The following is a 23,915-nucleotide window of genomic DNA, read 5'->3' on the forward strand; positions in this document are numbered from 1 at the left end:
CTATGGTAGCAGAATGAAAAAACTGTGTGTGGATGACCATAAGATATCAGTCTATTTATGTAGTTTTAGACATGCTTTCATGGAAATAAGTCTGGAATTCAATGGGGGTTAATGCCCAGTGTATGTTCACAAGACTGCAGTTTTAATCTACTAGTAGAATCCTTCAAGGAAGGAGATTATCATTAATATTTTCCTCTTTCCACCTCAAGCTTCCTGTACTGTACCTTGTCTTAAAGCACCAGGAATTTGTGAGATATGCAAAGATGAACAATATGAGAACACACTATGTGCAAGTATTCAGGCAGCATTCCCTTCTGTAGTTCCTTCGATCTTAGCTATATTTCTGAATTAAGAAAACTTGCAGATTTATTTTTCTGCTGGATTCTAAATGCTGGATTCTGGTGCCTGTACTCATCTGACCCTATTAACGCTAACAGTGGCAGGTCTATAAAACAGATTTGGGCTTCTGGATATTTTCACTCTGCGTGTAATGTGTTCCCTTAAAAGGTATCAAGTGTATATACTAAGAGGAGAACCAAACAACTGCCAATCCCCCATATATGGTCAAGTGTTGCAGCTGCTACTCCCATCGTCTTTAATTTATGAACTGAAAAAGCACTGGAATAGTAGGTCTTAACAAATAGAACAGATAACTAGAATGTTTCAGGGAGATAAGAAACAAAAGTGCAACATGGCCTTCTTGAAGCACTAAAGTTAAGAATATATAGAATTGGAAAGAACCAAAAAAGGTAATGTAATCCAGCTCCCTTGCCAAATAACAGGCAATTATAGAGTAAATAACTCTAGACAGCTCAAGCAGACAAGCTATGCCATTTTCTAGCTTGTGGGATCTCTCATTACATTGTTAACGTGTCCACTGCCTACAAAAGAATTTACATTGGAGAAAACATGCAGCTAATCTTATGGTATACTGGATTGTAATTGAAAAATTCAGCATGGAATACAGGGCTGATTGAAAAAATCAGCATGATCTCTAAGGCCAAGAGGTACAGCTAAGCTTAGTTAACGGATATCAGAAAATAATTGACAGCATGGATTAAACTGACTAAGGGCTTCTAGAAGATCATTTTGTATAAGACTCTGCAAACCATCAGTAACAAATTGTAAGAAGAAGTGACCGTGTTGGGTGTGGGTACCCAGGGCTACAGTTGGTGCATCTGTCTACCTGCTGAAGTAGGCCATTGATCTGGTGCTTTTCCATGATGCAGACGTCTATCTTTGGACTCCAAATGCATTGGTTTATTGTCTGTAAAATACCAGATGCATTGATGGCACTATATAAAGTTTATATTATAATCTGTTCATTAAGTTAATCCTGAATTGCAGCACAATTTTATTCCGGTTTACTCAGAAGTAACTTCCATTGTGTTGTATGGGGCTTATTCGCCACTGTGTTTAGAACTGCAACCTTATGAGTCAAAAGCATCTCTAGATAACCAAGTTTGTTGGTCTCCTCTTTCTCCATGTTATTTCATTCTTGATCAGAGCTTGGAAAAGTTACTTTTTTGAACTACAACTCCCATCAGCCCCAGCCAGCATGGCCACTGGATTGGGCTGATGCGAGTTGTAGTTCAAAAAAGTAACTTTTCCAAGCTCTTTTCTTGATATAGATCTTTCTTATATGAAGCTAACCACTTACCTCACACATCTTGACTCTGACTGACTTCTGCTAGGTGAGAGATGGAATCAGCTGTGGTTAAAGAGTCTGGATCAGAGGGAAGATAAAGAGCCAGACTTGATATGACAGCAACCGTTCTTCTATTTAAACATGGAACTGCCTCAGTCATGCTGAAAGAGGGGGATGGGGTTTGATTTCAGAAGGAAAAGGGGCTCACAGGTAAGAAATGTAGAATGGCCCCACCACCCCTCTCTCCAGGGACTTTGCTCCAGGCTGAGGATTTTTGATACTGGAAGTGGCTGTGGCTGAAAGAAAAACAATTAGGGAGAAGGACTGCAAGGAGGCAAGCCATGAGGGGATTTATCTCCCTCATTTGCCCACCCAATTTGCTTTCAAAACTGGATTCATCATCCCCTTTTTTTCTAGACAGTTGGGACAATTCTATGCTTAAACACAAAGAACTGCCACCATCACATCTAGTTTAGCCCTGGGATGTCTTGAAATATTACTTGTTTGATAATAGTATACTTTAAAACCATGTCATTCTGTTAAATTAGTTCCTGTAATATTTTAATCTCACTTCAGTATTAAACTTCAATGGAGCCCCTGAAGTCACAGAAAATTACTCGTGTGCCAAAGAGCATTCAGACAGTCTCCTTTCCCTCCCAGTTTTAAGTCAGGCTGTTCCTGTGTATTAAACATTTGCAGTGGAGAAGGGAAGGGGGGAAAGGCGAAACAAAACCATATAAAAATGGCAAAACCACACAAAAAATGTTCCACCTTTCCTACAAGTAGGACAGAAAAACAATATACATTATATATAATATATGAAAACCATGGCAAGGATCTGAAAGTGTGCATCTATGTGTATTTTTCTTAAAATCTATCTTTACAAAAGGCATTTTCTGAACTGTCAGGATGCTCTTTCAAAACTGCTGAGCCATTAATATATGACTGCAATTTCCCCTGACTTTCAATTTGAAAAGCTCACACCAATACCTAGCTGCCTTGAGCCAAATAGGATATGAAAGAATATAATTATTTTAAATAGATACCAAACTGCTTTTTGATTTTGGAATGTGCATGGGGAATTTGGCATGTGACCTTCTCAATTTTAGCTCAATTGTTTAAGGAAATACAAGGGATTCTCAGGATCCATTCTTCGTATAGGCATCAGTTGGGAACATTTCTTTCAAACATCTCTATTTAAGAAAATGAGCACCACAAAATTGCAATTTGCTGGCTTAAAATAACATGTAGGAGGACCACAGAATTCACAGGGAATACAGGGTTGTTGGAGAAGACCCCCAATCAGGCCTCAGATGGAGGGAAGAGAGTTAAGCAATAATTTCCTTTCCTTTCTGTTTCTCTACTGGTCAGTGTCCAGGCACCCACCCAAACTATGAAGGGAATCCTTTCTGGCCTGGCTGCCAGCCCTTAAGTTTTATTTCCATGTCAACACCACTTCCTGTTTCCTCCCTAACTGGCAGAAGTTGTGAAAAGCTTGAGAGAAAATTTTAATCGCCTAAAAGAAGGGAGGTTATGCACTAAATGAGCATCTCTAGTGAGGATATTCTATAGATGAAGTGCACCTCTGTGAAAACCTTATCTTTAGCCTCTGAAGGAAGAGGCACTTAGATAGGGGTCTCAGATGATGATCTCAATGAATGGAATAGTTCACAGGAGTAGCCAACATGGTACCCTTCAGATGGTGCTGGGCTACAACCCCCACCATTCCTGAGGATCAGCCAGGGGTTGATGGGAGTTTTAGTTCAGCAACATCTGGAGGGCCACAGGTTAGCCATCTCTGCCAAAAGTGCTTGGGACCCAAGTAACTGAAGGAGTGTCTTGCCAGCATAAAACAGCCTAAAAACATTACTAGTGGTTTTCCTCTGTGATTCTGTAATGATGCAGTCATCTCCATCAGGCAGGCAGAATCAGAACTGTCCTGAATTGGTTGGTAGGCACCTGTGTTCTCCACCATGTGGCAAGGGGATTGCAGCAGGCCTTTCTCCTTTTCAGTGGCTCATCAACCAGCCAAGTTCCAACAAAGGAATCTTCTCTGGCCTGCCCCTCCCCTTACATGCTGCTTCTCAATTAACATCCATTTCCTGTTTCCTCCCTTTCTGTTGGGACTAGCATTTCCCACAGGACAAGGCAACATGTTCCTGTAGCCGGACAACATGCCTAGCGTTCTTCTCCCAGCCTCAGCTGTGGGACCACCCCCTCAAACATACATAATTACATTTTTGTCCCTTTGGACCTTTTTTGTGTATTTTCCTCTTTTCTTCCCTTAATTATAAAGCTGAAAAGCCTTACCCAAGACAGATCACTTTAACACTTCATGACAATATTGCTACATACAAATTTGGCTCAGAGATGTATACATCATTTATTTCTGTCTACAGCTAGTGCTGTGAAGGGATCACTGATAGTCTATAAATTACTATAATAAGTATAAATGTCCCCAGACTCAAAGATCAACTAAGAGCCCAGACATTGCTGTACATAAGTTGCTGTACATAAGTTCCTCCAGTCTCTTTTAGAAGAAATAAATCACGAAGAATAATTCATTTCACTACAATGCTTCATCATATCTAGACAGAAACAGTATCATACCAGGGGAAGAAAATATTCAGTGCCAAGTGAGACAGGTCTGTGTAAATAATGATAACTTGGAAACATTCAATTTGGTAGTGGAGGAAAAAGAAAAGACTTTACTGCTGTGAAGAACTGGGTCCCAGAAAAAAATAACTCATAGCTATTGTATTCTTTATCTAAACCTACTGAGAGTTTTCCAAGTCTGATTCAACAGAATTCTGTTACATGACTTTTAAATGCTTTCTAGGAGCTTCATTACAAGCACCATATACCACAATACCATGTGAACAGGAACAGATACATTATGTCTTATTTGATGGACACAATACCTATTCAGATTTGCAAAAGATTAACAAAAATAATTACATAAAGAGTTTGGCACTGCATGAAAGCAAGAGTAGGAACAGCAAGCAAAGTTCATCTCTGACAAAAAATCATCACAACAGAGCAGAACCATGAGTGTTTGCGTGTGGGTTGCACATATGCATCACAAAAGCTAGAACTAGGCTTTAAGAGAGCTGGGCCAATGAAAGTTGTTTTCCCAGGAAGTGTCTTCTTAGGATTGACTGTTTTTGCACTCAGTCAGGCTGGATGTGACAACTCCACCCTTAGATTTTAATAGTTTTGAAGCTTAAATGTGCCAAGACGTATTACCAGAGTCTCTCTTAAACAGTAGTATCTAGGTAGCAAGCAAAGTGACACCCACTTTTCTGCACACTTAGCCACTTGATTTAAGAACAAAGTTCTTCTGGCCATTTGTCTACGCTACATGACAGAAACCATGTAGATGTAGATCCCATCTGATGTAATAATGCACTGATTCCATGTGCAGTCTTATTTATTATGTATCATATTTATATCTGGTGGGCTGGATGAGGGACAACAAACAGACTATGAATCCTAGCAAGATGGAGGCACTGTGGGTTGGTGGTTCCCAAGTTCGGATAATTGGTCAATTGCCTGCTTTCGATGGGGTTGTACTCCCTCTGAAAAAACAGGTTTGTGCTCCTGGATCCATCTTTTTGCTAGAGGCCCAGGTGACCTCTGTGGCTAGGAGTGCCTTTTAACAGCTTCGGCTGGTAAGACAGCTGTGGCCGTTTCTGGACTGGGACAGCCTGACCGCTGTTGTCCATGCACTGGTAACTCTACGCTCGTTTACTGTAATGTGCTCTATGTGGGGCTGCCCTTGAGGTTGGTTCGGAAGCTGCAGCTGGTGCAAAATGCAGTGGCAAGACTGCTCACTGGGGCAGGGTATCACCAACATGTCACCCCGCTGCTGATGGAACTGCACTGGCTGCCCATTTGCTACTGGGCCAAGTTCAAGGTTCTAGTTTTGGTGTACAAAGCCCTATACAGCTTGGGATCAGGATACCTGAAATATTGTCTTATCCCTTATATACCCAGTCAATCACTGTGCTCTGCAGGTGAGGGCCTCCTGCAGATAACATCTTAGGAGGCCCATTCTGCACAACATAGGAAGCAGACCTTTAGTGTTGTGCTACCAACCCTTTGGAATTTCCTCCCCTTAAATATTAGACAAGTAGCATCTCTATTAACTTTTGTGCCTATTGAAGCCCTTCCTCTTTCAACAAACCTTCTAAGTAGAGACATCCCAGTTTGCATCTGTTCTGGAACTGCTTTTTAAGGTGTTTTTATAGATATTTTAAAAATATGTTTTTAATATGTTTTCTTTTTAAAATGTTTTGGTTTTGAGATGCTTTAAGATGTTTTGAATGTTCTGTCTTTTGTTTGTCACCCTGGGCTCCTTCTGGGAGGAAGGGCAGGACAGAACCCTTCCTTGTAAGGAGCTAAGTGTATATGGGGATTATCCCACTTATTTACCAGCGTAAATTTCAGTACAATAACAGGTGACATAAAGTGCTGTAACTACTAATCCTTCAAAAGAAATCTTTCCACGGAAAGAGCTTATGCCACTATGTCCTGGCTTCAATACAATCAGCTTAAGCAGTTGTCAGCTTTTGACACATCAGTCACATGGCTTTTACCATTCAAGAGCATAGGCAGAAACAGTGTGTGCTGGTGAGGAAAAACTAGAAAATTTAAACATTTTTAACAAAGATTTGTGATTTGGCAGCAGCTTTTGAAAAACAGCAACACTTGGCTCATAGCTCCTACATCCTATTGTGTGGAACTGCACATACATACACTGCATATCAACAATGGTTCTGGTGCCTGACTTTGCAAGATTTCTGGAAACTGAGAGAGCTGTATACTACATGTTATTCAGCATTTTTTTAGAAAGGTTATCCAGTTTCATCTGGATCAACTGATTTGGAACATATCAATTTTTCTCACCTCTTAGCTGAAAACAGGATATTTTTAACCCATCAATGTCAGGAACAACAATGAGGTGGTGGCTATGACTCATAAATGCCATCATTTCTAATATATTTTACATTCAATCATCATAAAGAAATCCCATGAAGTATACTGAGCTAATTCCAAGACTATATAGTGTTGACAGGCTCTTTCTATTCTGCAGAAGAGAAGTGACACCCTGTGCCAAGAAGCATTCCACGATTGCATTTTCCCAAACACACTTATCCAGTTACACCTCATCTGTCAGCTGTACACACACTTACCAAAAAAAAACCAGGCTGACTAAAGGTGCCTGCAGTGGCTGTTTTTTTCCTGACACATATCACATAAATATTTAAACATTAACAAATATATTGTGCATAAGCTTTCACGGGGCAGTGTTCAAATTGGTCAGATGCATGATATCCTTACTTTCTATACTTTGGGTTCAGAAAAAGAGAAAAAAGAAAATAGCACTAACAGTGTGAGGTCAAAACAGCAGGCAATGCAAGAGATAGCAGTACCAGTGTCATATTACTATGCAAAACACAAGGTGAAAGTGACACAGGCCAGCATCTCTCCCAACCAAGATGATAATTATTTTCTGTACTGACCTAGCCACTTCCAGTCTTTAGGCTGCCTCTGAATGCTAGTTCCTGGAGAGTAACAGGAGAAAGCTATTGTGTTAATCTCCTACATGTGGGCTTCACGTAGGCATTTGGTTGGCTACTGTGGGATGCTGGACTAGATAGGCCTTTCATTCTTCTTATGTTATATTCAAGCTCTTGCAGATCCACTGGCAGAGAGGCCTTAATATCTTACTGCCTGAACCAGCAGGTGCGGCACCTCCTTTGGTAGGCTCACTTTGTAACATCTGGACAGGTATCACACAAGGAACACTGGTAGCAATGTTCCTTGTGTGACACCAGTCCAGATGTTACAAAGAAAGTTGCACAGGAAATAAATCCCTTTTTAATAACTAGTAGCAAGTAGCTTTGGGTCTAGCCATTTTCATTCCAAAGTATTTTTTGGTCTAAATTGACTGGACCAGAAAGCTGTGGCTTGTAAGAGAGGGTTCTTGTTTTATTTATTTATTTAATTGATTTGTATCCCGCCCTTCCTCCCAGCAGGAGCCCAGGGTGGCAAACAAAGCACTAAAACACTTTAGAACATCATAAAAACAGATCTTAAAATACATTAAAACAAAACAGGATTAAAAACATTTTAAAAAACAACCTTAAAAAAGGGTTAAAAACATTATTAAAAACATATTAAACAATTCTGACACAGATGCAGGCAACAAGTAAAGTAAACAAGTAAACAACAGGTAGCGTTGTATATTCTCAAATAGCTCCTGTGCTGCTCTTTGAATGTGCATATTGAAAACAGGTGAAGATCAGCGCAAGAAGGTACAAGAACAAGACTTTTGGGAGGGAGAGTTTGTGCATTAGCTAGAAGCATGACCTAGAAAAGGAAATCACTATATAGTACCAAAGGAGAAGAGGGAGATGTGATGCTTGCCCCAGTCAGAAGTATGTGTGTGCATGGGGGGGGGGTAGGGATGGAAAAATCTGTCAGTTTCGGTTCTCTCAGTTTCTCATTTTTCTAATCTCATATTCAGTTCTCCACATTTCTGCAGCAATCTGCATTTTTTTAAAAAAAATCCTCATGAACATCTTCCAGCATTTTAGTGTGAATTTATCCTAATAAACACATATTTGTAGGCAGTTTGGACCAATGTACACAATTTGCAAGCCATTTCTCATTATATAATGTATTTTTGCATGTTATTTTCACTCATATTCATTTTTAAGTACACTTGCCCTAATATATGCATTTTTGGAAACACTGTTTGGCTGGTGAATTGCATTGCAAAACTCAAATAAGCATGAATTTCAAAGCATGGCTGTGTTTCCGTTCTTGTCTCAGAAATATACAGTGATGGGCTGCGTTAGGGCCAACAAACTGAGACTGAATGCTAGTAAGATGGAGGAACTGTGGGTTGGTGGTGCCTGAGTTTGGATAATTGGTCAGTTGCCTGCTTTGGAAGGGGTCGTACTCGCTCCAAAAGAGCAGGTCTGTAGTTTGGGGATGCTCCTGCATCCATCTGTGTTGCTAGAGGCCAAGGTGACCTCAGTGGTTAGGAATGCCTTTTGCCAGCTTCAGCTGGTAAGACAGCTGTGGCCATTTCTGAACCAGGATAGCCTGACCACAGTTGTCCATGTACTGGTAACCTCCAGGCTGGATTATTGTAATACGCTCTATATGGGACTGCCCTTAAAGTTGGTCCGAAGCTGCAGCTGGTGCAAAATGCAGTGGCCAGAATGGATTTGTTGTGCAAGATAGTCAAATCAAATTTAATTGTTGAACCTGAACCCACATACCAAATTTGTTGGTATGTGGTTAAATTCCACCTGAAAATAGTGATAGTCTGGAAGCATCTGAATCTGAAGGGAGGCGAGAGATAACTCTCCAAGATCAGCGTAAGGATGTGACAAGGACCTATTCCACTTATTCCATTGTATTCTCTGCATACAATAAAATTATTATTTATCTTACATATGAAAATCAAACTCATGTGGCTGAGTGCCTATCACTGGCTGCCAATTAACTACCAGCCAAGTTCAAAGTTCTGGTTTTGGTGTACAAAGCCCCATGCAGCTTTGGACCAGGATACCTGAAAGATTGTCTTACCTCTTATATACCCAGTCCAGGGGCCTCCTGCAGATACCATCTTATCAGGAGGTCCATTCCACACAACATAGGAAGCAGACCTTTAGTATAGTGGCACCTACTCTTTGGAATTCCCTCCCCTTAAATATTAGACAGGCACCACCTCTGTTATCTTTTCGGTGCCTACTGAAGACCTTCCTCTTTCAACAAGCCTTTTAAGTAGAAACCTTATCCCAGACTGCATCTGTGTTGGAATTGCTTTTAATGTGTTCTTAAAGCTTTTTAAAAAAAGTTTTTTAAAAAGATTTTTAAATATGTTTTAAGGATGTTTTGTTGTTATATTTTAAAGTCCGTTTTTATGATGTTTTATAGTGTTTTTAGTGCTTTTGTTTGCCGCCCTGGGCTCCTACTGGAAGGGCAGGATATAAATCTAATAAATAAATAAATAAAGTACAAATTGAAGTGCAAACTGAATCAAAATTCTTACCCATCCCTAGAATGTGTGTGTGTGTGTGTGTGTGTGTGTGTGACATATCCTTATTTTGCATACGGATAGCTTCTTATCCATAATCATTAAAACACTAATGGCATTTTATTTCTGTCAGGAGTATTTCCATGAATAGGCACTGCAGTGAATATTAGCTGTATTTTTGCTTACTGTAGCATTATCAGTGAATGTTCTCAAGATCAAAGATAATATAGGCGTTCAGAGGCTCCACCTTCACTCATATAATCCTGCTTGTATGCCCAAGATCTACTACCACTGAGGTCCTTCTTGAGTGCACAGTTAGGTTGGCATTTGCAAGAGACATGGTCTTCTCAGTGGTAACCCCAAAACTATGCAACTCCCTCCTAATAGACTTATGCATTGCCCCTTCAATTCTGCCATTCGGGCATGTCTTGAAGACCTTCACAGCTGTCTTTGAAGCTTCTGTCTCTAAAGCAGCTTCTTATATTAATCTGTACACTTCTATTCTGCTGTGATCATTTTCCAATTGTACCTTGTATCACACTCTTTAGGGCATAGCTCTAAAAAGCAACTTAAAATACTTTAAAGAAAAATACCCATCCATGAAGAAAATAGCATCATGCACACAACCAGTTTTTAAATTACCACTGATGTTATTTTATTATTTTATTATTTATTATTTATTACTTGGATTTATATGCCACTTTTCCATACAAATATGCTCAAAGTGGCTTACAAAAATTACTACTTTTAACATCTATGAAAAATTGTATTTCATAACCAGTGTCTCTGATTATCATTAGTAAGGACAGCAGCCTCAATGCTACTAATTCTAATAATTAAATTACTAAATTACTTCTCAGGATGCATGGCCCCTGAAGAAATAATATTAAGTGCTAATAGCTATACCATGTGTATATATTAACCAAAAAAGGGATTATCCTCACCGTCATCATTTTCTGCTCTTTCATTTATCTGGGGCAAGGCTCATTGAAACCGAGCCCCTTAGAGATATTCAATTCAAACATCATGATAAAAATAAGAAAAAGAAGACCTCAAAAAAAAAATCAGCCTGATTGACTTTAAGCACCTCTGAGAAAATGCAGGGACATCAAGTATTCTTTTGGCTGCTATGAATTAACACAAGAACCAACATTAAGAAGGAATCTACAAAGCAGCACGTATCCCCTCTATCTAGACCACAGCTCCAACCTCCAAATATTATCCCTCAGTTCTGACAGGTTATTCATTTGCAGCTGCTATCTATGGAGAGCTCTTAGCTCAAATAGTACAGCCATTAATATGCTCGGCAGAAAACTAATCTCCTAAAGAAGAAAAGAAAATCCTGTACACATAAGAAATATGGGCTGTTGTGACCATGGCATGAAGGAATGTACTCGTCATTGCAAGCTGCAATAATGAGACTGTGGACAGGCTGCCAAAAGTACAGTTGGCTTATCCAGTCAAACATCTAAGTAAATGTTACATGAGGCACCAAGTCACCCAATATCCAGCATCAAAGGCTGCAGAAAAGAGCTGGGTGTGTATCCTTGAGAGATAAACTTATACATCATTTGCATGCTAGCTAAACAACCAGAATACACAGAGCAATGAGAGCTTAGTAAGTTGTAAGCATTCCAGTGCATAATAGCCAAAGATAATCTAGCCCTTCCAACATATCTGGAAGGCAATGCTTAAAGAAGCAACACTCCTCATGTCATATGAACGGTAGGTCCTTCTGCTTTTTCAAATCACGTTGAACAAGCAAGGTAACACCATAAATTAATGGATAAGGTGAAATTTGTTTATACACAAGATTTTCCTTATGCAACCATTTTCATTCCACTTCACTGAACACCTGAACAGAAAATTCTTACTTCAAACCAGAATTCCAATGCTATTGCTAAATTTGGCATGCTAAAAACACTAGGCTTATATGACTAGATAATATTTGCTGAAAATGTTCTGAAGTGCTTACAGGTTGCCCTTCTGCTGAACCAAAGTACTGGCAACAACATTTCCATGAGAGGAATTGCTCACATAATGAATTAACTAGAAAATGGTATCTTCAGAATTCATAGCAAAGCTTCTTCAGATAAAATAGACTAAGAGGGAGAAAGTCTTTTCTTTTAAAAATGAACAGAACAAGATTGTTCTTAACATACTTCTTCAGTCACATGCACACTATGACTGGTGAGAAGCTAGATTGTTAAACTAATTGCAGCAGTTCTGAAAGATTAAATCAAATTAATGGAACATTTTATAATCCACTATCCTATATATTCTGTTCGGGATTGTCATGCTTATCTACATCCAGAGATGCCAATCTGTGTCAGTTGCATGCATAGATAGATCTCTCTTTTTATAACCTAACCACAACATATACAAAATCAGCATGCAGGTTTTATTAAGACAGAATATTTATAGACAAGTTGAAAAAAACTGATCTGAATACAGCTATAACTGCTGAATTAGAATAACGGCATTGAAAATCCTTACAAGGTTTTGTTTCTAAAAGGCCTGAAATCTTTATACAGCCAAAAGAGCAAATGTTTATTGATTGTGAAACTGGGTAAATACTTATGTCTTCTTCCACCTTAGTCTGCCATTCATCCTCAGATGATATTCCCATTTCTACGTAACAAAAATCACAATTAACACTGGGAAATTCTGTGGGTCAGATCATTCTACCAAATGAATTTGGGGTGGACAAACTGTTTCATAGAATCCATTTTCAACTTCACATAAAAGCAAGTAAAACCTAGGGTTTTGATCATAACGTAATTTTGTTTACCAAGGGCTGTATCCAATTGTGCCCTTCCATGAATGGAAGGAACCCTGCTGCTCACAGGATAGTCTTAATCTAGCAGAGCCTCTGCTCACAGAAGAGGTGATCTTCAGTTTCCCCTTCCCCCTGAAGCTCCTTTGCACCACCTTTCACACTGTTCTGGAGAGGCCCCTAGTCTTCTCAAATATATTTTAGGGGGTACAGGAAAACATTTGCAAAAATTGTGTTCCCTCCTCCTCTGTTAGTGGAAGCATGTGCTAAATCAAAAGCTTTCTGTGAGCAGAAGGACACAACTGGATTCAATCCCTAGGCTTTTGATTTGGGTTTTCCCGTTAAAAAATATATGAGGCCATCAGGATACTATGGGGGAAAATGTTGATTAGAATATGGTTCAGAAGCAGAGACCCTGTCCTTGCATCAATCCCAGTACCGTTTAGCAGAAGCAAGAAAGCAATGTGAACAGAAATCTTGTTGAAGTTAAAGTCTGCTTCTGTCATACTACTGAATCTTCTTTATAAATTCATATGAATCAAAAATAGCTGCCAGCAAATAGAAGATTGTTCTGGGTAACAGGAGCTGCAAAACGGAAGGTTTAGACTATTTTTAGTCTGCATTTCACTCCTGTCAGATTCCCATAGTTTTAGTACAGTTCACCTGAAAGATGCTGGCCAAATATCTTGACCAATAGTAACTAGTCCTCCCCATAAAACTGCAGTTAGAAAACAGTCATAGCAAGTCACAATGCTTCTCACAATGAATCAACAATTTCAGGTTTTAATTAAGTGGGAATATCAACCATTGTTTGGGAGCCCATATGAATATTTCGCTACCTTTTCTGAAAGTTGCTTCACTAATTAACTCCTTATGGTGTTATTGCCATTCTGGTGATCAATTTTCAAGTCTCTGAGGAATCAGTCCTACTAAGGAATCTTGTTCTCTTACCTGTCCAATGCAGTGCTGGTAGGCATACTCCTACCAAACCCTCGCACAGCCATCTGACAGAAATATGGAATGCAGGACAGATTGGCAGCAATAATGGCCAATGAATCAGAAGGATTCACGAAAAATCCATTTTGACCTAGGATCATATAGCGGTCCTAGACAAGAAAAGAAAGTGTATTAGAGGTAGGGCAAAGAAAATAAGTAGAGAAGCTCATCCACAACACCACTGCACAATAGGTTCTCCCTTTTCTTCGTCATGCAATCCAGTAAAAGGGAGGGCCATAATTGTTCCTCGGCTCCAGTCTGTCTTATGGCACTGAGATACATGTATGTATTTCTCATACAAAATAATCTTTCCACTGATTAGAGTAGAACTGAAGCTCTTGGGGAATTTTAACTGGCTTGAATAGATTTGGAAAAAGTCTTAAATCATAGGAAACACTATTGATAATAGTTTTTGCATTCCATAGCTTTATACTTTCTCTTTCTTCCTCTAAAACATACCCTTTCTTTAGGGATTGTGACCTATCTCTTGGCTTGCATGGAGCTTGATTAATATAAAATGACACTACCATTCTAGAATAGAAAAAAGGAGACACCAAGTTAAGAAGGAGATACCTTTTATCAATATATTTTTATCTCTGAGGTAAACTTTGAAACTTAGACCCTTATTTAGACTTGCTACTCAAGAGCCAGGCTATCAACTGCTCCCTTTATCACTGCTTTGGACCATGTAGTGAAAGGGGAGAACTTCCAGCAACTCCTGTCTATCAGATCATGCCCTGGGAATCTTCCATCAATTAAGCAAGAAGTGTTTCCAGGCATATCTATTCAGAAAAGAGTGAAAGCTAGATGGGGTATGGTGTGGGCAATAACTGCACTTAACTAGCAATTCCAGTTTCAGTACTGGGTTCCCTAAAATGAAGACACAACCTAGAAAGCAAAGAGCTGCAGCCTTCACAACAAAGGAGATAAATGTGTTCCCCAAAACTAACATTTCTACACAACTTTAGCCTCCAAAGTCTTTTTCTCTCTTTTTGTAAAGCAACATTTGTACAAACCTCCCGTGTAGGCAATGCCTATAAATGACGCAAGATGAAATGAAAATGGGTCTTTGGCTGAGGCTTCCACAACTAGCTTACTGGCTCAACATTTGTCTCCTATTCCCTAACTAATTACTCCATCCCACAAACTCATATTTGGATATTAGCAAAACAAATGTATGTATGTTTGTTGAAAAAAAATGAAATGGATTGCCTTTAAGTCGATTCCGACCAAGGCCAGCTCCAGACATCCCGGGGCCCTTGGGCACCAGCTTGCCCCGGCGCACATGTGCTCACACACACACATGCATGCTCGCACACACATACACCTGTCTCTCACAGGGAGGGAGCTTCTTCTGCCCGCTCGCTGGCTCCGTCTCTCCTGTCTTTTGCGGCTACACATGCTGCTATGTGCACACATTGCTGTCATCAATCAAGATGGCGCCGGAGTCTTCAGCCCCTTAGAGAAACCTCAGCTGCCATCTTGGTTAATGGCAGTCCTGCGTGTGCAGCCTGCACAGCCTCAAAAGATAGGAGACACAGGTGGGTGGAAGAAGCTTCCTCTCTCCGATCCATGGCAGAATAGCTGCTGCGGATCACAGAAAAGGAGTGTTACTCCTCCCTCAGGGGCCTCTGTGGCTCCAGGGGACCTCGGCCAGGGCCCAACCTGGCTGCCCTTTGGGACCGGCCCTGACTCCAACTTATGGCGACCCCATGAATAGTGTTTTCATAGTAAGCAGTATTCAGAGGTGGCTTACCATTGCCTTCCTCTGAGGCTGAGAGGCAGTGACTGGCCCAAAGTCACCCAGTGCACATAATGGCTGTGTGGGGATTCGAACCCTGGTCTCCCAGGTCATAGTCCAACACTCTAACCACTACGCCACACTGACTCTATGTATGTATGTAACTGTTTGTTACATATGATGAAATTCTATGTGTAAGCCACACTGAATTTAACGTGTGTAGAAAATATAATTTTGTGAAATACCATTTTTCACTTCTATGACATCTGGTTGACAGTTTTCACATGACCTTAATAGAAGCAACCAAATGGCTCTGACTAATGTTTGAAAATACGACCCATTCATGAATAGTAGGATTTTCAAGGACACAACTGGTACCTAAACCTTCAATTTCTCCCAAGTTTAAATGAAAGCTGAACATGTTTGAAAGCCGCTCCCTGAATGCTGTAGTTGAATAAAGACAACTCTTTAACCACCAAATCTAGTCTTCCCCAAATACCTACTCCATCAGCATCAAAAGCAGCTCCAAATCCATACTCTCCTCCTTTCATTGCTTCCAGCAATGAAGTTGCGTATGTCAGGTTTGGGTCAGGATACTGGCCCCCAAAATCCTCCAGAGGAATACAGTCAACTGCAGAATTAGCAGGAGCTCCTAATTCATCACACAGGATTCTCCGGACATAGGGACCCATCACTGCAAAAGGAATTTGCCTTCCAATTTAGGGACTGTCTTTGAATGCATGTCCAGAAAGAACATCCAACATTTTTATATAACAGAAATTGAATCAATTTATATTAAACAGAATATCATTGCCACCACTACAAGTTATCAAAGAGAGTTTAAAACAAAGAGAACAGATTTCTATTGAATGTGATGAGATATGTTATCAGTCTGAAAGGGACAGAACAAGAATCCACAACTGTGATGAACATGTCTTATAATTTTACTGAATAAGCCTTTCAATAACATTTAATATGAGTCCCTTTATAAGAAACCATTTGTCTCCATTCAGATAAATAAAAGCCAAAGCAAAACACACAGAGAGGCACATGGCACAGTCTTCATAGAACATTTGTGGGAGATTGTGGTGTTTAAAAGTGCTGGCACTTTAAAGTCAGATGGAAAACCTCTGACACAGGACAACTGTTATACATGCTATCTACCATATACATTCTAGAGATGGTAAGTCATGTAAGAGAATTCCACCTGCATGTTTGAATCTGCACTCAAAGAAGGGGGTTACAGGCATGCATCTACAGTTCCAATAAATCCCCTATTCCAGAACATTAAGAGTCCTGTAGATAAGTGATGCCCTTTACTTTATACACAGACCAAAGCTATAGATACTCTTAAGGAGTTTATTCATACAATGTGTCCCCTCCATTTCTATGACTGCTCTTTATCAGGGCCAATTTTCAGCTAAAGAAATATCCAATCTTTAAGTAAAGCTCACTTCACTGAGATATTGCCACTGACACTAGGAGATCTCTCAGTCTCAGCCCTCAGCCCAACCATGGGGACCATAATACTGAGCTACCTTTGAGGGTTGCTTTACTTGGATAACATGTTTGAAACATTTTGAACACTGTACTTATGAACACTTACAATGCAATCCTATGCTGTTTTCTCAGAAATACGTCCCAAGCAGGTTTATTCTCAAGTAAGCATTGTTAGGATTGCAGCCTAAATTATTACTGTTTGTGAACCAACTAGCTAGCATGCTCATGTTTTAAATTAACATTTTGTTTTCATTATATTAGTATTTTACAGGTTGCATAAAAAATGGGCCTCCTTACCTCCATTCATGGCATCAATTCTGATCTTAAGTTGATTTGGCCCCGTTAGCAGTCCTCTGATGGCACTGAAGTCAAAGATAGTCCGTAGAAGATTCAGGTAGACTTCCACAGAATCTATTATTTCAACTGTGCGTATAAAGGTCAAAGAAATGTCTAGTCAGTTAATATATATTCTCTTTCAGTAACTGTGAATCTATTTCATAGACCGTTTGGGACCTAATGCCTCTACAATGCCTCAGGCAGGGCTCGCTCATCCATCAAATACAACAAACAAATGCCCACAAATACACTCCTATTATTGTGGGGCACCATCAGATGCTTACTATTGTTGATATTCTAGGAGTAAACAAATGTCATGTTTGAGAAATTAAGGCTAAGCAAGATGTCATAATCAAGGAAGGTAATATGTAAGACAGAAAGGACTGCAGTCAACGGTAGGCTGGGCAGCCATATTGTGTATAATGGAATTAAAGAATAAGAGATGGAATGACATCCAGGTTCCAGCCAAAATTCATTTATTTATAATTAGCACAATCCAGTCAACACTAATCACTGCTGTCCTGTTGGTTTCTGTAGCAGAGTTAAGGGCATGCTAATATCTCATCCATGATACAGTAGGGCCCCACTCATATGGTAGGTTATGTTCTGGACCCCCGCTGAAAAGCAGAACTCATTGAATAGAATGGCGTGCGATGCCCGAAAACCACCATAAAAGCGGAACAAGCACCGTACGAGTGGGGCTTTAGTCTAATTGCGTCTAATTGAGACCGCCGCATTAGCGAAGTGCCGTAAAGCGAAGTGCTGTAAAGCGGGGCCCTACTGTACTAAACTGGACTTAGTGCTTAATTTGGCTGGATCATATTTATATCTTTTATTTATTTAGAATATTTATATCCTGCCATTCTCCCCTACAGTAGGGCACTCAGGACAGCTCAAAATGAAATCATACACAGTAAAAAAAAACAACAACATTAAAATAGATAAAGATACATACAGTTAAGTAATCTAGGGAAGTGACATTAAAAGGGCACTGAAAGGGTAAAACTAAAAAAGAGGGGGGAAATAAAATCAGTTTCAGGCTATACCTTCAGTCCCTCCCAAAGGCTTTCTAGAACAAGATGATTTTCAGAAGCCTCCAAAACAGCATCAGGGAGAGAGCAGAGCGGGCTTCTTGGGCTAGGGTATTCCGAAGCTTGGGGGCCATGGCTGAAAAGGGTCTCTCCTGCGTGCCTGCCAGCCTGACATCTTTAATTCCAGGCATGCAGAGGAGACCAGAGCAAGTAATCTTAAATCATGGGCAGGTACATATGGTTGTAAGTGGTCCCTCAGGTACATTGGTCCAAGGCTGTTAAGGGCTTTAAAGGTCAAAACCAGCACTTTGGATTGGGCACAGAAACAAATTGAGAGCCAGTGGAGTTGATCAAGCACAGGGGTGATATGAACCCCACACTGCAATCAAGTTAACATTCTGGCTGCTGCATTTTAAACCAACTGCAATTTCCAAACTGTTTTCAAAGGCAGCCCTTAGAGCACATTACAGTAATTAAGCCTCAGTGTCACCAATGCATGGCCAAGTTACCTGCTTCCAGGAACAGGTGCAGTTGGTAGACCAGTTTGAGTTGGCCAAAAGCACTCCTGACTACTGCAGCCACCTGATATTCAGGCAGCAGCATAGGATCCAGGAGTATTCCTAAACTACAGACCTGTTCCTCCAAGTGCAACCCCATCCAGAAAGGGTTGCAGCCCTATCCCTGGCACAGTTTTCCCTTTGACCAGCAACACTTCCATCTTGTCTGGTTTCAGTTTCAGTTTGTTAGCTCACCTCCAGCCCTTCACAGCCTCCAAGCATCAGTTTAGGATGAGCACTCCCTCCCTGCAGTCAGATGATAGGGAGAGACAGAGTTGTGTGCCATCAGCATATTGATGACATTTTACTCCAAATCTCCAGATGAGCTCTCCCAGTGGTTTCATGTACAGTAGGGCCCCACTCATACGGCAGGTTACATTCCAGGCTCTCACCAAAAAGCGAAAACTGCAGGAAAGTGGGGCCTACTGTATTCCAGCTGCTGTGCTCCAGCTGACAGTGATCAGCTGGAGCATGCGAGCTCCCTGCGCTCCAGCTGACAGTGTTCAGTTGGAGTGTGCAAGCTCCCCACGCTCCAGCTGTTCGCACACTCCAGCTGATGGAATACGCAATCAGCTGTAGTGCAGGGAGCTTGCACACTCCAGTTGATCACTGTCAGCTTGAGTGCAGCGCCTGGAGCTCCCTGCGCTCTAGCTGATCGCCCCGCTGGTGCAGCCGTATTAGCAGAACACCAAAAAGCGGGGCGCCGAAAAGCAGAACCCTACTGTAGATGTTAAAGAGCATTGGAGACAGAATGGAACCCTTCCAGAATGGAAGCCAGCAGCTAGGGGGTCAAGCAGTAGTCTCTCAGCAGCAGTTTCCGGGACCTGTAAAACAGTGCCTCCAAATCCCATCCCAGCTAGATGGTCCAGGAGGATTCCAGGGTCGATGGTATCAAAAGCTGCCAAGAGGTCCAGCAGCACCAACAGGGATGCACGCCCCCTGACTGATGGCTGGTATAGGTAATTAATCAGAGTGACCATACCAGTCTCTGTCCCATGACTATGAAGTTATCATGCTATCTTTCCAAATATGTCGCCCAAGCTGGTACCAGAAAATGCATAAAATAGAACAAAACAGATAAAAAGCATGGAATATAGAAAAGCCTAAAATAATAGCAGCAATAGCAAATCAATATAGCAGCTGCAAAAAACAAAAACAAATAATGCATTCACGTGTCTAAGGTAATAAAAACAAAAACCCACCATCAACAAAACTCAGTGGAATAAAACAAAGGCTGCAGAATATAAAGCTAAAGCTTAAAGCTCAACAAGAACAAGCTAAAAACTAATATGCCTGGTGAAATAAAGTTTTAAAACTTGAACGCAAGGCTAACATGAATGCAATTTAGGAAAACACAACCAGTTACAGGACTGAGTTGGATGTCAATCATAGCCTGAGTAAAATCAACTCCAAAATGGCACAGGAAGTACTAAAGATTTCCTGAATCCCTTAAATGATCATGGAGAAAAAATCCTCTCAAAGCTATGAAGGGACAATCTAATTCTATTGATGCAAGAGCCCAACAGCTGGGAGACAACAAATTCACATGACAACTTGGAGACCCATATTATGATAAAGAATACAATACCCCGGAAAGGTTTGAATTTGTTCTCCAGATCAAATTCTTGTCTTCCTAACCGAGATAAGTCAATTCTCAGGTCACAGCAAATGGCATATTCTTCAAGGGTTTTGCTGATCTGGTAGATTTTATCAGAAACAGCATCTGGAGCTGGTCCTGGAAGACATACATACACACCCACACACACACACATAAAATCTATGTATTGTTCTTAAACAATCCCAGAAGAACTGCTCGAGTAAATATGCTCCTGATCAGAGCAAAGATTTGGTATATAACTATAGTGAAATACAACTCAGGCTTAAGATAGCATAACACACATCAGTAGTACATGGAAGTTCTATTATAGATGTATATAACCTACAAAATGCTTCCTTTTAGAATAGTCCTGAATTCTTCTGGGACAACATCCTAAGTCTCTGGCTTTCAGTCTCCTAAGAAACACTTTGGATTTAATATCTCAGTGAATAATAGCGAATTTTCCTAGTTTAATACACAGATCTAAGTGAGAAGAAAACAAAAATCTATTCAAAGAAACTTTGATCCCCAAACTAATGTCCCAATCCAATGAGATAAAGGCACAGACACATGCAGCCTTCCATATACTTTTATGGCATGGATGTGTATCTCCACTGGCATTGCAATGTTTTTCTGAGCCCTACTGAACTAGACAGATGTGCCTATTGATGGAAATGAAAATATGCATCCATATTCAGTGGTACATGAAATTGAATTGCCAGGAAAAGCAGGATATACGTTTGTTAAATAAATGTCTCATGATTTTATGTGAGACTTCCATAATACCCTACATTGTGCTTCTGTAATACCCTGCAAAGCAAACCTCTTAGTTGCTATCCCAAGGGCCTCCATGTGTGTAAAAATGGGCCTTCATAATAGTAAGTTCCATAATATGTTCAAAAGTCACTAACAAACATACTGACACACATAAAATATCTAAAAAGAAGCTGGCAAAACCTCCAGGCCTTTTGATCACTGAACACCAGTTGGTGTCTCTGGGAAACAACCCAATAAAATGAAGCTGCACAGAAAATAACTGTATTTATTAAAATCTTAGAATGTTTAGGAAAATGTAGAAACATATTTTGAAGCTTTAAACAAACGTAGAAAGTCCATTCTTGCAGTCAAGTTGCTTTTCTTTTCAATCTTTTTTTTAAAACCAATTAAGATGCATCTTAAAAATACTTACCTCCATTGGCAACATTAAATTTAACTCCAAATTCCCCTCCAGGTCCTCCAGGACAGTGACTAGCTGTCAAAATAATCCCACCAGCTGCTTTGATCTTTCTGATAATGCATGACACAGCAGGGGTGGATAAGATGCCATTCTGGCCAATAACCAATCTTCCAATCTAGATGAGCCAGACAAAATAAGATCATATTTGGTTGATATGGAGTTGATTAACTGAGTGATGTAGATTTGCTCAACCATACTGAAAAAACATCTTGATTCTAAATATAACTACTGTATGTTGCTAGATGTCCAGTATTTAAATTACTCTATTTATTTGCTTTTTAAAAGATTTCTATACTACCCTCCACCAAACTGGCCTGTGACCATTTTTAGAAAAATGTTGATATAAAAACATACATATAAGAAACAGAAACACTAAGATAATTATCATTACACAATTAACATCTTCATAAAAATAATTTCCAATCCATCGGCTTTTAAAAGCCCAACAAAAAAGGTGTTTGGTTTTTTTACCTGGCATCCAAAAGAATATAAGACTGGGGTGAGACATGCTTCAGTGGGGAGGGCATCCCACTGACTATAATTTTTGTAGATATATTATATTACAGATATTATAATTTTATGAACAAACTAATATGTACACAATAAAATATTGAAATTGGAAAACATGCACATTGAGAACCATATCCGAAATTATAGGATTAAAAAGATCCCTTAACTAGAAAAGAGCAATTGCAACCTAGCGTTGTTTAGACTGTTCACACTGATCTGATGCAAGAGCCAGCGTGATGCAATAGCTAGCATATTGGACTATGACTTGGGTAACCAGGGTTCAAAGCCAACTGAGCCATGAAGCAGAATGGTACAAATTAGCCCCTTAGGCATAAAGTATTTAAGAGAAGAATAGTTTAAAGCCTATCACTCTGATCCAGTAAGGGAGCAGCAGAAGTGGACTGTATGCACACAGAGCTGATGTGTATGTGATTTGCATCCATGTTGTAGTGCTTACCTAGGCCCACCAAGCCACTATTTTTTGGGTGAGATCAGAGTTAGATCAGGGCCTATGGCCAGAAATTTTATGTATCATCAAATGGTGTTCCAATCTCAAATTTTACAAAGAAACTCTACTAAAATCAAACAAAAATAATAGAAAATTAAATTTCAACATCAACTTACATCATTTACTTAAAACCTCAATACATTGTTTACCTTATAGACATTCAGAGTAACTATTTGTTTATGTAGGGTTCTAACCTGCAGATACATGACTAAGAGCCTAATATTATTAAGAAAAAAATCTGCTGTCAGCTATCCTGGTCAGTGCAGTAGCTGCACTAAAGATAATGAGAAAGAACTGATCCCATGTAGTATGCACAGAAAACTATGGCCAATCAAACTTGATATGGCCAGGCTGGCAACCCAAGCAGAATGGTTAGGTCCCATTAGTTTTTCAGATGCACAAAAGTATAGGTAGTAATAAATGGAAATCTGGGAATCTCCATGAAGATGCAAGAATCTGAAACATGTGGATTCAAATGTAAGCTTAGATTGTTAACTGGCATGAGAAAGAACAGACAGCAACTGCCTTTCAGGGTGGCCTTTCAGCTGGATCAAAGACATGACTGATTGCTAGGACCTGTAACTTTCCCCGAGTCAGATTTCTGTGTTAAAAATAAAGGCCAGGAGTACAGTGCATTTCAGAACACTTTGGCCTGCTAGGTTGCACTTGCCAAAAGTAGTGTGAATCAAAGCTGTTCAACCCATTCTTACAACATAACAAAAATTTGGGATGCTGTTACTAACCTATTGACTCACTGTGTTTAGCACTAAGTACAAAGTCACTAACACAGCTATAATTTCAAAGCTTTATTTTATTTATTTATTTATTTAATTGATTGATTGATTTGTATTCCACCCCTCCTACCAGCAGGAGCCCAGGGCAGCAAACAAAGCACTAAAAACACTTTGAAACATCATAAAAGCAGATTTTAAAATACATTAAAACAAAACAGCATTAAAACATTTTTTTAAAAAAAACTTTAAAAAAGGGTTAAAAACATTATTAAAAACATATTAAGCAATTCTAACACCGACGCAGACTGGGATAGGTCTCAACTTAAAAGAGGAAAGTCTTCAAAAGATAACAGAGATGGTGCCTGCCTAATATTCAAAGGGAGGGAATTCCACAGGGTAGGCGCTGCCACACTAATGGTCCGTTTCCTATATTGTGCAGAACGAACCTCCTGATAAGATGGTATCTGCAGGAGGCCCTCACCTGCAGAGCGCAGTGATCGACTGGGTATATAAGGGGTAAGACGGTCTTTCAGGTATCCTGGTCCCGAGCTGTATAGGGCTTGGTACACCAAAACTAGAACCTTGAACTTGGCCCGGTAGCAAATGGGCAGCCAAATGATCAGCTTTGCTTAACTATTGTTTTTACTTAATACACAAATAACTTCAGAGTCAAATATACTATTCATTT

The 23,915-nt window shown here is 39.9% G+C and overlaps 1 protein-coding gene across 3 annotated transcripts in view; it reads right to left on the reverse strand.

Moving 5' to 3' along the window:
* Window positions 1-23,915, reverse strand: part of PGM5 (phosphoglucomutase 5) — an 87,913-nt gene that overhangs the window by 45,940 nt on the left and 18,058 nt on the right. For 2 of the 3 annotated variants that reach the window (XM_061628734.1, XM_061628743.1), the window contains exons 2-6: window positions 21,428-21,590; window positions 20,230-20,376; window positions 17,015-17,140; window positions 15,721-15,911; window positions 13,432-13,586 (exon numbers count right to left, since the gene is read on the reverse strand). In XM_061628734.1, the coding sequence (XP_061484718.1) occupies window positions 13,432-13,586; window positions 15,721-15,911; window positions 17,015-17,140; window positions 20,230-20,376; window positions 21,428-21,590 (782 nt within the window). The remainder of the gene's footprint in view (window positions 1-13,431; window positions 13,587-15,720; window positions 15,912-17,014; window positions 17,141-20,229; window positions 20,377-21,427; window positions 21,591-23,915) is intronic. The other variant, XM_061628753.1, reaches the window with a different exon arrangement.

Source organism: Rhineura floridana, chromosome 1, assembly GCF_030035675.1.
Source record: "Rhineura floridana isolate rRhiFlo1 chromosome 1, rRhiFlo1.hap2, whole genome shotgun sequence".
In the NCBI taxonomy this organism is placed as follows: Eukaryota; Metazoa; Chordata; class Lepidosauria; order Squamata; family Rhineuridae; genus Rhineura; species Rhineura floridana.